This window comes from Mustela nivalis, assembly GCF_964662115.1.
Source record: "Mustela nivalis genome assembly, chromosome: 8".
NCBI lineage: Eukaryota > Metazoa > Chordata > Mammalia > Carnivora > Mustelidae > Mustela > Mustela nivalis.
Genome location: NC_139027.1, coordinates 15192816 through 15206795, shown reverse-complemented (window position 1 = coordinate 15206795; position 13980 = coordinate 15192816). Strand labels below are relative to the sequence as shown.

The 13980-nt window shown below is 47.5% G+C and overlaps 1 protein-coding gene across 1 annotated transcript in view; it reads left to right on the top strand.

Moving 5' to 3' along the window:
- The first annotated feature begins 3511 nt into the window (after positions 1–3511).
- APOB (apolipoprotein B) overlaps positions 3512–13980 on the top strand; it is a 37313-nt gene continuing 26844 nt past the window's right edge. The window contains exons 1-10 of the mRNA XM_082744190.1: positions 3512–3697; positions 3940–3978; positions 4942–5057; positions 6048–6193; positions 8002–8155; positions 9005–9160; positions 10667–10791; positions 11480–11565; positions 12730–12949; positions 13723–13950. Coding sequence (XP_082600316.1) covers positions 3616–3697; positions 3940–3978; positions 4942–5057; positions 6048–6193; positions 8002–8155; positions 9005–9160; positions 10667–10791; positions 11480–11565; positions 12730–12949; positions 13723–13950 — 1352 coding nt within the window. The 5' untranslated portion in view covers positions 3512–3615. The remainder of the gene's footprint in view (positions 3698–3939; positions 3979–4941; positions 5058–6047; positions 6194–8001; positions 8156–9004; positions 9161–10666; positions 10792–11479; positions 11566–12729; positions 12950–13722; positions 13951–13980) is intronic.

Genomic DNA, 13980 nt, shown 5'->3' with positions numbered 1-13980 from the left:
TGAGATTTTTGAACAGCATAGCTGGGAATAATTTGTATCAGATTGCATTTCCTTGTATTATGTCAGTGAGAAGATTTATGTGGCATCATGGTCACTGTTCGTAAATATCCTGGAAGCAATGGGGTATAAATGAATGCCACAGAATCATCCAATAGTATGCAGCAAATTATGTACTGAACATCTGTATCAGGATGTGAACAGCTCGGAACTCAAAATATCAGGCTTCTGGGGGGCCTTTACTAACCCCCACAGTTCGCTTCTGGTCACCAACAGGTGAACCCAATGCAGAGTTTCACTTCTAGAGGCTGCAGCTGGACTATTCAACATTATCTAATTCCTTGAAAACTGGTCAGGTGGCTTCCTAAGGGGGACCCGGGGCTCTGTGTTTACTCAGACTGATGGTTCACCCAATGGGACTTTGCATCTAGGAGCCACGAAATTGCCGCTACTCTCTGGGATTAATCTTGGTGACACCAGAATGCATCTCTGCTAGAGTCACTAGTCCGCCTGCTGTGGGAAGGCCCCCATGTGCCTCAGAAAGGGCAGAGATTTCAAATACTCAGAAATGTAAGGAACCATCAAGAGACAAACAGATACTCTGGACTCCAGGAAGCAAAGTGAGGGTTACAGAGGGGAGGGGAGTGGGGGGATGGGGCCGGGTGATGGGTATTAAGGAGGACACGTGTTGTGATGAGCACTGGGCGGTATATGTAACTAATGAGTTGTCAAACACTACGTCAAAAACTAATGATGTGCTATATGCTGACTAACGGAACATAATAAAAAAAGAAAGAGACAAGAGGACAGCTATGCCTAACCCTCCTGCATGCCCTGTTCTGCTTTGGCTTTTCCTCAACCCAGATTTCCTATTTTTGTTCTATTAATCTCTGCTTCTTACACAGCAGGGTTAACTAGTTCAGTAGATATGCTACAAAGATACCTCTGCTCTGATACACACATAGTAAGTTACTTTTCTTTCTTCTCTCTCTCTCTCTCTCTCTCTCTCTCTTTTTTTTTTTTTTTTTTTGGCCAGATATCATGCTATCAGTGCAATTATTTACATAACTGTTTCATTTAATTTTCACAAAAATAGCTAGGAGGAAGGTAGATAATTTTAATCCTATTTTAGGGATGACTACACAGAGGCTTAGGAGGGTAGAGTCACTTGCTCAAGGTTATAAACTTCCCAAGAAAGCCAGGACTCAATCTCTGGTCTTCCTGAGTCTAATACTCACACTGGTTTCCTTTACATCAGCTGACCTCTCTGGACCAGTATGTTTTCTGCTCAATGAGTAGCTTATACCATAAGATTTCCTGAATCTTAATTCTATTTAATGTCTCTATGGAAACTAGTTGATATCCTTTGAAACTTAGAACTTGTTGAGGAGAGGGAACTGAGAAATGTTTTACTCAAAGGAAAAAGATGAAGGGGATTCCTGTGGTCACAAACAATGCTAATGTTTTCCAATAGCTTTTGACAAAGGGTCTAAGTAGATTCAGAATTTAAGAAAAGTCTATATATTAATCCTCACAGTATTTCTGTGAACATACTCAGGCCAGCTCAAAGATTCAACGTTTGCTCCATGGTGCTTGTGTCTTGGGCCCCGTCAGAGGATGGAGCCCAGCACAGGCTGACTCTCTAGAGAAAATGAGGGAAACAGAAGCTAACCCCCATGTTTCCTTGTCTTGGGCTTTCTCCTTTAGAGAGGGTGACAGCTCAGAAGCATCCAAACACCCCACACATTTTCCCAACATCCAAGTTATCAGATTCATTTTTGATTCCCCAATCACAACAATTATATTCTCTGCTGACACAGACAATGGTACTGAGACCTCATTCATCATCTCCATTTGGTTCTTCCTACCTAAATTTTTCACCCATTCTCTTTAAAGGGAACATGCGTTTCCAAAAATACGAACATCAGCTCCTCCGATGGAAAGTCAGTCATAAAATCATTCAAATAAAATGCTCAGAGAAATGATGTGGGGGGCGGATACTTCTTCCAGACCTTCCACAATTCAGTGGCTCAGGCACCATCAGCCTAATAACAACTTTAATACAGCGTGAATGCAAAACCGCTGGTCACAGCAGGGAGTTCCGAGGCCCAAGGAGTTCCTGGCTAAAGACCACCATACACCGATGAGGAGAAATGTGGAAACAAGTGCCAGGAACAAGGCCTATGTTGTAGTGTGCATCTCCCCTGAGAGCACGGAAGGAACCTTTCTTTTGGTTTTTTGTTTGTTTGTTTGTTTAGGAACCCTTCTGGAACTACCCTTCTCACCACCAGAAGACTGCAACCCTTCACAGGTCGTTTATTCCATCTGGATACAGAGGCACTACTGGTGACTAGTAAGCACTGGCTCATGCAACAGGCGATAGTGTATCTGGTAGTCCCTGGCTCCGGGTCCTTGCCCCAGCCCCTGCCCTGCACTCCTCCAGCCCTTACTCCCCACCCAGTTTAGCGCTCCTCACAGCCTACCTTCAGGGCCCTCCGGCAGTTTCCCGTCTCTGCATCTGTTCACCAAGTGGACTGGAGGTGCCTTGTGGACAGGCCAGTCTCCCGTGTCGGTTCATCCCTTCTGTCATACCTGAGGGCTCCTGGATGGATAAAGTCCGCGCGCAGCTGAAATATCCATGCTGTGTGGATTCCCTACAGCTGCGAGAGGAGGCACCTCGTTAAATGTCTCCTGGAGGAAGAAGGGAAGGATTTGTGGACGAGGCTCTGGGGTGTGTCCAAGGAACATGCTGTCTTCATCGCCACTCGGTTTCTCCCCACTGGCCTCCGCATCCCTGGAGGAAACCCAGGAGCTGGTGCATGCAGGGGGAAAACCCCCTCTACCCAGTTTCCCAAGAAGATGGAGGGGGCACCTCAGTGGGATTTCTTGAAGATTTGGACCCTTGGACTCTTGCTGGGACTGGGACTAGGTCCCTCAGGACACTGGGTCAGTCACTCACCAGGCCTCCTGCCCCTTTCCCTCTGCTCCCTCCTGGTGGGCTGAACCCCAGGCAGGTGACCCATAGCCACAGGTACCTATCAAGAGTAGGGGCACCTGGCCACCACAAAGTCCAAAGTTTTGGTGAAAACAAAGTCACTGTTTTGGCGAAAACGGAACAGAAAGGAAAATGTCTCAACCAAGAGGCCATTGAGGACTAGTTCTGGAAATGGCTACAAAGTCAGAGCAGGGAGCTGGGGTGGGTTTTGTCCGGGTGCCTGGTCATCTTCTGAAGGCACTGCTGGGTGGGCGGCGGGGCAGGGTCCAAGTTCCCCCAACCCCACCTCCCAGGGCCCCGTTCTAAACAGGCCGGAGGAGAGGAGCGCAGAGGTGCTGCCGGCTGGGCCTGGCCTCAGCCCCGGGCCGGCCCCTGCTGGCGCTCAGAGGCTGCGGAGACTGGTGTGCAAAAGCAAACAGGCCCGGCTGGCTGCCCTTTGGACCTTTTGCAATTCGCCGGGGCGCTGCGGCCTGGGCGGGCGACCTGGTATAAATGGGGCGCGGGCGCCGGCCGCGCATTCCCTCCTCAGTGCGGGGCGGCGGCCTGCGGGTGCCCATCCTGAGGAGCCAGCCGGCCAGCCAGGCGACACGAGGCGCAGCGAGGGAGCCGCCCGCCCCGTCGCCATGGGCCGTCCGAGGCCCGCGCTGCTGCCGGGGCTGCTGCTGCTGCTGCTGCTGCTGCTGGCGGTCGCCCGCGCCGGGGCGCGTGAGTGGGGCGGCCCGGCCTGCGGGTCCCGGGAAGAGGGGTTGGGGGGCCGGGGACCCGGACCGGCGGTGGCTCGTCCACGCACAACGCAGTGGGGGGGGGGGGGGACAGCGCAGGCCCGGGAGAGGGTTCTCCAGAACCTGCTTCTCTCCAAGGACGCCAGCGGGCCCCCTGCCCGGGAGACCCGGGGTCCCCTGGAAGAGGGGAGAAAACCCAGCGCTGTCTTTCTCCTTTTCTTACAGAGGACGAGGTGCTGGAAAACGCCAGCCCCAGCTGCCCAAGTAAGGCTTTTCCCCACTGGGCGGGGAAGGGCGCCCCCAGCCCCCAGCTCCTCCCTCCTTCTGCACCTCAGCTCGCTAAGATGCTGGGATGCTATGATGGGTGTGCACGGCTCTGAGCCCCAGGAAGCCAGTTCCGTGGGACTCTGCCCTCCTCCAAGGGATCTCAACTCCTTCTGCCTGCATTTCTACTCTGTCCCAAGCGCTTGGCCTGGGGCAGGGACTGTCACTCTCTGGGCCCGGGGGCACTCTACCGAGTCCCATCACCGTCTGTTTATCAGTGGCTAATCATTGATTCGAAGCACCTGAGGGTGAGGAAATGCTGACTTTAACCTTTGTGGAGAAATCCAGACCCCCCACTCCTTCCTATTTACCTGACCTCCAGGGATCAAAGGAGCTGGCCTCCAGGTGGTACCCAGCGCCCTCGGCCGAGCGGGAGGCTGGCCTCTGATGATGGGACAGCACTGCCATCTTGTGGCCACCTGGCATCACTGCCCTTGTGTTCGTGCCCCAAATGCTCTTTTCCTCAAATTGTTCAGCCAATTCCTCTCACAGTGGAAAACTCCAGAATTTCTTAAGACCGTCAGAGATCCCTGAGACTTAATGAACTTTGCCTCAGGAATTTTCAAGCTGAAAAGGCACTAGAGCTATTTGCTTTATGTTGCTGATTCTTAATTCCCCAGTCTCTCTTACAGACTTTCTCAGCCCCATTGTTTAACACTCCCCTCCCTGCACCTCAGATAATACATTCAGAAACTACTGGCAAATTTAAGCAGTATCCTCAATAAAACATAGTGGGGAAGTTAAATCTGTAAAGGGAAATTCAATATAATGCAAGGTCAATTAAAAATAATTTGAGTTTAATTACCATTTTTTACGATCTTTGCCACTACCTCTCTTTTCCCAGTAGACTACTCTTTGGGGGAATTATCTACTATGTCGCTGACCTATTTCTCCCCATGTTAGAAGGTGCAACTCGCTTCAAGCACCTCAGGAAGTACGTATACAGCTATGAGGCTGAGAGTTCCACCGGTGTCCCCACGGCCGCTGATTCAAGGAGTGCCACCAGGATCAATTGCAAGGTATGAGGAGACAGGAAGAGCCACTAGAGGAATCCAGGGCTCCTGTCCTAGCAGACCCTGCTCACGCTAGGACTGCCGTTAATCACAAAGTGAGGGACTGTCTCTGGGTTTGAAAGTCAGCCACTCTGCTGAGTTTTCTGCCGCAAAAAAAAATGTTGCCAACCAGATTTATTATTCCATTAGCTTCTAAGATGTAACTGGAATACGTGATCTAGAATATTAGCATTGCAGCATGGTAAATTTAACATGATGAGAGAAGCCCAGGGGGTAAGCCAAAGGAGGCGGGCATCTCAGGAAAGCATTCTAGAGTACAGTTTTTAGACTCGGAGCGAAACAATCTTTGCTTAAGACAAACAGAAAAAAAAAAAAAAAGAAAGAAAAATGTGAACATGTAGTTTGTTTTCAAAACTTTATCTATCGCTGAAATGATTGTATTCATGTCTGTGTTCACATGGAATGGATCTAAGGGTCGCTATTAGGGGCCATGTGGGAAAGAGAAGTCAAGTTGGAAAACAGACCTCTTCTTTCTAGGGCCCCATAGTCTGTGTTGTCTTATAAGGTGGCCATTGGCCACATATGGCTGTTTAAATTGAGTAAAACTTAAACTTCTTAGTTATACCAGCCACATTGCAAGTGCCCATGGCCAGCAGCTCTCCTATCAGAACATTTCAATCACTGCAGAAAGTTCTTGAACAGTGCCAAATAACCCTTGCGGATCTCATGTACTCCGGCAGTACATGAAGTTCTGAATAGGCCCCAAGAGATATGAACAGTTAGGTTGCTTGGTTTTTTTGATGACATTAAGGAAACATTTGCCGTTGAAACCAATGATGGCTTTCTTTCTGCTTCTTTGTTCTTCCTCTAGCTCTTAGACTGTATTCCCGCTAACCAGCGGTCCCCAACAGTATTTTCCTCTGTGTCCTGATTAGAGAGTAAGCCCTGGGCTGTGTATGGTCTCATGTTCTTGATGCTGCTTACTACCCTTCTCAGGTTGAGCTGGAGGTCCCCCAACTCTGCAGCTTTATCCTCAGGACAAGCCAGTGCACCCTGAAGGAAGGGTCTGGCTTCAACCCTAAGGGCAGGCCCTCACTGCAGAAGACTGAGAACTCGGAGGATTTTGCTGCTGCCATGTCCAGGTAAGGCAGGGGCCTGTCTGAACTTCTGAGCTCTGAGATTTGCTGGATGTGTTGTGGATATGTGTGTGTGTGCATTCGTGTGTGTGTGTGTGTGCACATGTGTGTGTGTGTGTGTGTGTGTGTGTATCCAGGGAGGGATGAATGCTTGTGTTTTATGTGAGGCCTGTGTGTGAGGACAAACATTTCATTCTGTATTCACTATGGATCAGGGAATTGCTAGGTTGTCCCAAGAATCAGCAAGAGGTAAACATTATTTACCCTCCCCTAGCGAAGTGCCCCTAATTATCATTTAAATGTGTTTCTAAAAACTCCCATGCTTTAAATCTCCTTGAGACAATAAAGGTGAGATGGTTTGTTTAAACAGGTGAATTCTTGTTTAAAGAATTAAACAAGACCCGTAGCCCCTTGGTCTTCAGGGAAGGTCCAGCAGGACTTGGTGTGGTGCAGGGTCTATTCCACAGGGGGCAGCAAGGCTCAGCCTCAGCAAGTGCAGAGAATGCCAAGTACCCCCCGCCCCTCACTGCCCTGCCCTGCCCAAGACTGTAGTTCTGCCCAAGCATAGTGACCAGGCCACCCTGGTGTTTGCAGCTAGCCTGTCTTCTGATTGATCCATGTCTGTATCGCTCCTGTTGTAAATATTGTGAACATCACCCCTGCCTCGAGTCCAGATCACAGTTGGTAGTGTCCTAAGTGTGTGCAAATACAGACAGTCCTAGGTTTTTTGGTCTGGGGGCATCAGAAACTCCCCACCCATCTTTTTGATTTGTTAAACATTAGACATGAAAGCCAGTCCTTTCTCTGCCGAGTAAGCCTTCATGCTTCTGTCTGTTGCCAATATTTTATCCAAGACCTGAATATGTCTGCAGCACAGGGATCAGTGACAGGAGGGACTAGTAGTTTCCTTTTGGGTTTTACCTTCTCCAAACTAAAGGGACTCCTGCTCTTGACTATCACCGGCTTCCCAAGCCTACACTGCAGTATCTGGAACTTTCTGCAAAGATGTTGAGCTATGGAAGATGTGCCTGGTCTCCTTCTCCTGCTTATGACCTACCCAGAGCAGGTGCAGCCCTGAATTTCTAAAAGGAAGTCCCCGAAGGGAAGTCCCTAAGACCATAGTTGATATGGGCTTCAGACATGGTCTCAAGGCTTATTAAAGAGTGATGACCCAACAAATGTATGAAAAGAGGTTCAAACACATAAACACATAAGCGTGTTTATTTCAGTGTTGTTCATGTGGGAGGGAAAAATCCAGAAAGAAAGTGAATCCCATCAAATAGAGGGAATGTCTGAATCAATTACATATAACCATAAAATGAGAAAGTTCTATAGCTTAAAAAAAAAAAATCTGTCAGACCTGTACCAATGGAGTCAAAGGATTTCTGTGGCATATAATTGAGAAAAGAAAGATAGGGGGGAAATGTGAAAACATTGTGTCGTCTATGTAAGACAAGCAATGAAAAAATCTTTATGCGTGAATGTTTCCACCCCACACCTCTAGATAGGAGTGTCTGAGTGTGGAGAGAGAACTGGAAAACCCAGTGAGCTATTCTGTAAGGAACATGACAGCAGAGACTGGTGTGGGTAGAAAACAGTGGGGATGCATAAGGCAAGAAAAACAGGTAAAGAAGTCAAAGAATACAAAAAGCATACACATATTTGTACACTTTTTTGAAAAATGTACACTTATAAAGAAAAGATGGGGGAAAAAAAACAGTAAGTAAAAGGAGGTTGCAAAGCTACCTAGCTTACATCCAACAGGCTTCCAGCGGAAAAAGGACACGTCTGTGACCTCACTCTCTCTGAAACAGGCACGAGCTCAGGCTGGCCATTCCTGAAGGGAAGCAAGTTTTACTTTACCCAGAGAAGGAAGAGTCTACACATATCCTGAACATCAAGAGGGGCATCATCTCTGCCCTCCTGGTTCCCCTGGAGACAGAAGCAGATAAACAAGAGTTGTTTCTGGTGAGAATGCAGAAAATTGATAACCATGCCCTTTGAACTCATCTTCACAAATTTGAGCTGGGTCCCACTCTGTATATAAAGTGGATTATTGACTTAGCCACATGACTAGCTACACCCAGGAGGCCCTGTACTGGTGAGAAGTGCTGGTACCCAGGGCTCTTCCTGTCCCCTGGGCTCACTGATGGATTCCTTTCTGAGCAGATAGAGAAAAGAGCCTAATTTTAAAGCAGTATTTGAGGAGTCCTGACCACCATACTCTTCTGTTTGATTTTTTGTGTCCCCACAAGACATAACACAGTAAAGCTCTGTGTATTTTAAACCCAGAAAATAATGGAATCTGTTGCTAGCCTCTCTCAAGAATTTGAAGTTTTGATCCAAGAGAGAATTCAATTTAGTTGAATCCCATGAACATTTTTGAGCCCTTACTATGTTCTAAGTTCTATACTCTGCTCCACTTGGAGAAGACATAGATGTGTCCTGCAGAGACCTTTCGTAATATGCTCGGGATCTGGGGAGAGAACCAAGACACACTGAGCACCAGGCAGACTGGAATCCTTGCTGTAAAGGAGCAATAGAGAAAATCCTCTGAGAGCACAGAATGGAGTCAGAGTCCGCTGGGAACTAGGTGGCCAGGCGAATGTGCCTCAGAACCAGAACCACCCTTCATGGCCTTCTCAGTCTAGCTCTGGAGTAGCAGCAATGCCCACTCTCAGCCCAGGAGGAAGAAAATCCTTTCCCAATCCATGGTGCTCCTGCCTTTTCTCCCAGGCTCCTTTCCTAGCCCCTCTAAAGCATCCAGAGCTGTTTTTCCCACATTGAATACACCTGTTGTATCTTCTACTCCCATAGGATACTGTGTATGGAAACTGTTCCAGTGACTTAACTGTTAAAACAAAGAAGGCAAATGTGGCAACAGAAATATCCATTGAAAGGAACCTGGAGAAGTGTGATCACTTCAAGGCCGTTAGCACAGGAGTTAGCCCACTTGCTTTGATCAAAGGCATGGTAAGTTTCACATCCACGTCGCTCCTTGCAATGAACACTGTCCTCTTGAGTCTTAAAATTCTGGAATGTTAGAGCTGGTAAGAATTTTAGGGAAGAATCAACCCAGACTCATTTTCGTCTAGACTATAGCAGGAAACTGAGGACAGGAAAGGACTGCCCAAGGCCACGTGACCTGTTATTAATTGAACCAAGACCAGAGTCAGGTTCCTGACTTCCCAGTCCAGAGCTCTGTCCTTCTTGCTGTCTTTCTGTTACTGACACCGAACCATCCACCATCCCTGGATAGTAATGACTGTCCATCCCTGAAAAGGTTCTAGAGCTTAATGGAGGATAGAAAAGCCATCTACTGCTGTTTCCTATAAGAGGACTGGATGTCCCCAGTTCCAGGCATCCAACCTCTGAGGAAGTCCCAGGACCTGTTTTCTGCCCTCCTCTCCCTCACTCCTATGAAGTGACATTACCAAGAGCATTCCAGTATCCTATCCTTTCATCCCATGTATGACCCTGCTCAATGCCTGGCCTCTCTGCCCCCTGCCTAGGCCAGCCTCTTAGTATTAGCCTTCTCTCCTGTCACCTCAACAGGGATCACTAAGCACCATATTACCAGAGCTTACCCAGTGCCTTGTAATCTTCTGGGACATGAATCACAGCTTATCTCAATAAACAGGAAGGACATGAGCAATCACTGCCATGCTTGGCAATGTTCCTGGTCATTGTCCTTGAGGCTGAATATATGATGTCTGACAGCCATAAGGGTCATATTCAGAAGAAGCCAAGGCACTGGCCTGTGTGTCTTTTCTGAGAACTTGCTGTATGCTTAGCCCCACTCTGGGCGGAACTGAAGGTCAGAGACTGTAGCAGATGAACCATGGGCCTTTCCCTTGTACTTACAGTCTAACCCAGGAACAAGGTTCCTACGCATGCCAATAAAGGACAATAAATGGCATACTAGATAAAGTTATAAACTGACCAGTGCAGACAAGCAATCCTAACCCTGACCAGGAAGGAGAAAGCACTATTCACGTAGTTCAATGGGAAAATTTGGTGGTAGATCTGCTTAGAGGGAATGGTGGGCGGGTATCCATCAGTCTAGCCTCAAAGATTTATGGGGGATGTGGAACATGAACCTGTAAGATACAAAGGATGTGAGAGACATAAGACATAAGGACAGGCTTCTAGGCAAAGAAAACTTAAGAAGCAGTGTGAAGTGTAAATGTGTGGTGGGTGGGTAGGTGTATAATACCTGGTTAGATATACTTTGTGCAGGATGAGATGTTCATTGGGGTAGAATAAGAAGAGTCTACAGCTTGACTCCGCTTTGGGTATACTGAGTTATTGCATCCCTTTGTCTACATGCCAAGTACCAAATTTCCTTCTTTAACTGAGTTTATCTAGTGGGGCAGAACTCCCATCTCCCATCTTCCTTGAAGTTAAATGCCCATGGCAGAAGAATCAGGTTCAATCCCCAGAGGCTGATCAACACGTTTTTTCTAATCTCATTTACAGCTCCACCCCTTCTCAACTCTGATTAGCAGTAACCAGTCCTGCCAGTACACTTTGGACCCCAAGAAGAAGCATGTGTCGGAAGCCATCTGCAGGGAGCAACACCTGTTCCTGCCTTTATCCTCCAAGTAGGTCACCTTCTGCACCCTGATTCATTATTTATGGGTTGACGGGAGACGAATGCTTCTCAATACCTTGTTCCAAGCAAGGCTGTGTTTGGAGGAGACTATGAGGAGGTACAAAGCAGAGCCCAACCCCATCTCTCTTTTCAAGCTAACAGATAATTAAGCAAGAAAATCTTAGGTATACAAAACAGTTTGAGACCAACAAAAGATATCTTAGACCCAGACTCTAAGGGTTATGGATCAGGAAAAACCAAGGATCTTTGCAGGCTGCCCTGGTTAAAAAGGCTTTATCAAAGATTTGGGATTGGGACCAGAGACTGGTATATCCCAATCCATTTTGAAACCTGAGGCATCAACTAGTGTTTACTGATTAATTGCTCTATTCTTGGCATTGTTCTGAGGGAGAGACGCAGGAGTTTCAAGGCACAGTGTTAGTCCCTACCCTCTGGGGACTCCAGAGTAGTGAAAGGGGTAAGTTACAGATGTCCCTCTAATGGAAGGGCAGGTAGCATAACCAGGAGGAGGTGGAGGGTGTTCATTGGCAGGAAAGGAGGTCAAGAGGCTGGATTCAATGGTTTGAAAGGTAGGCAGGATTTGGGTAGAAGTAGAGAGGGAAACATTCAACATGAAAAGAATATTACTCTCTAGGGAACTGGCTATCCATGACATGATGTGCTTCCTTTGCTACCAGGAGTCAGTATGGGATGAATGCACAAGTTACACAAACTTTGAAACTTGAAGATACACCTAAGATCAACAGCCGCTTCTTTGAGGAAGGTAAGATTTTATATGTATATTGTTGCCAGGACCTGGAAATCTGCCCAAAACATAGCATGTATTATGGCTAGGAGATGCCTGCTGACCGGTGAGTCCAGTGGGGTTTGACATTCTGGGTATGGGCTCCTCTAGTGAGAAAGCATATCCCCTTCAAAATGTTAAGTGCCAATGCAATAAACGAAAAGGAGAAGTATCCCAAAGCTACCTCGGTTTTCATAAAAAGGAAATTGGCCTCCTAAGTCTACCTTTGGTAGGTCTGACAACCTCCTACACTCTGAAATAAGCCTGGGACCTGGATGAGGAGGGGCAAGTGGGAGAGGCCCTTCGGAGTCAGGAATTAGTCTTTAGAGCAGGAAAAAAACCTTAGCAATCTCTAGTCTAACCCTAACCCTGCATTTGTCTTATATTTAAATCAGTCTTATGCATTCCCTCATTGTTCCCTCATATGCAACCTGTGATGTCAGGTGGTAGCCGTGTGTGTTTTTATACCCATTCTACAGAGGGTGAAATGAAACTTGGAGAGGCTTGTGATACATCCAAGGTCTCCAAATATTGGTAGTGCAGAATCAGCCCTCGGGTCTAATTGAAGCCAGGACTCTTTCCATTGCACCACATTTCCCCCATCTCCCCCACATTTTCCACATTAACCCCCACCCTGGCATAGGTCAGGGCAGGGTGATGAAAGAGACACAGAAGCGTTTTCCCCCATCAGCTTCTTATAGATCCCATTGGAAAAAAGGGCAGGTAAGCATCAATGGATCTAGCCTCAGCCATAGTCATGTCAGTGGCAGCCACAGTCATGTCTCGTTCCTTCCAGCAGAGAGGTAATCTGATCAAATTCAGATAAGCCTGGATTCAGTTGCAGCTCTGCCCCTTATACACAGGGAGGTCTTAGGCAAGGAGAGTTCCTCATCTCTGGGTCTCAGTTCCCTTATCTTTAAATTGAAGAATAATAATGAACCCATAGGACAGTGTGATGAGTCAGTAAAAACACTGAAGTCGAACACCAAGCACAGAGCCAGATACATAACAAGTATTGAGTATAGGATAGTTTTCTTTTCCTCTTTGCTGTACCTCCCTAATTTCCAATTTTCAGTAGACCAGGAATCGGTTGAAATGTAGAGGTAAGCAAGAACCCCTTTGACACTCCCCCCCCTCTTCCAGGCACTGAAGAGGTGGGTCTTGCCTTTGAGCACACCAAGTCCACACCACCCCCACAGCAGGCTGAGGCCATTGTGAAGACTATCCAGGAGCTGCAAACATTGCATGTCTCCGAGCAGAATGCCCAGAGAGCTAACCTCTTCAGTAAACTCATTACTGAACTGAGAAGTCTCAACAAGGAGGCCTTCACATCCGTCTTGCCAAAGCTGATCGAGGTGTCCAGGTATTTCTTTAATGGTGGTAGCCATATATTTTGTATGACCTGTGGTAGGGGGCTAAACTTTCAAACCTTGGCCAAGCAGAAAATCTCAGAGGCCACTGAAATATCAATCCAATAATTCCACTATTAATTAATCAATTAATGTTTGCTGGATAGAGAAATTTCAGCTAATGTGCTTAGAGTTCTATGGGACGGACATACACACACACACACACACACACACACACACACTCCCATGCTGCATTCAAGGCAGACAGGCATTTCTGTGTCAAAATGGGAGAGCAATGTTTCCCACCTTTTGATGGGTAACTTCTAGTTCCTCATTCTATTGTGAGTACCTTGGAAAGTTGGGGAGGAAAAGAAGTCTGTGCCCTCCGGAAGCCTACACTAGTGGAGAGAGAACTAGGCAAACAAAGTGATACTGTGATTTCTCCATACTTTAAGGCACTGGTTCTAACTGTTGGGAAGACCAGAGGAAGGACTAAGGACCGAAATGAGGCCATGCCAGTGCTTGTCTGGCACGGTCTATGTTCTGAATGAAAGGCAGTGATAACAATCCTCTTTGGGCAGTAACTCTGGGGTCCTTCTTGGGCCTTTCCTCCGTGGTGCTTCCCCAGTGGACAGTGCTTGCAGAGAAGGCTTCCTGCTTCCTGGGATCTGTGTTGGATTTTGGAAGATGGTCAGATTTGGAGAGCGAATCTCAGAAATCATGGGCCAAGGATATTGGAGCTGCCTGAAGGTGATCTCCGTAACCTTCTCTCTTCTTTCCTTCTCAGCCCCATCACCTTACAAGCCTTGATTCAGTGTGGACAGCCCCAGTGTTATACTCACATCCTCCAGTGGCTGAGAAGTGAAAAGGCCAACCCCCTCCTGATAGATGCAGTGACTTACCTGATAGCCCTGATGCCAGAGCCCTCAGCAGAGAGACTGCAGGAGATCTTCAGCACAGCAAAGGAGCAGCAGAGCCGGGCCACTCTATATGCTCTGAGTCACACAGTCAACAAGTGAGTTTCACACTGCTTCTCCTAGTGGGA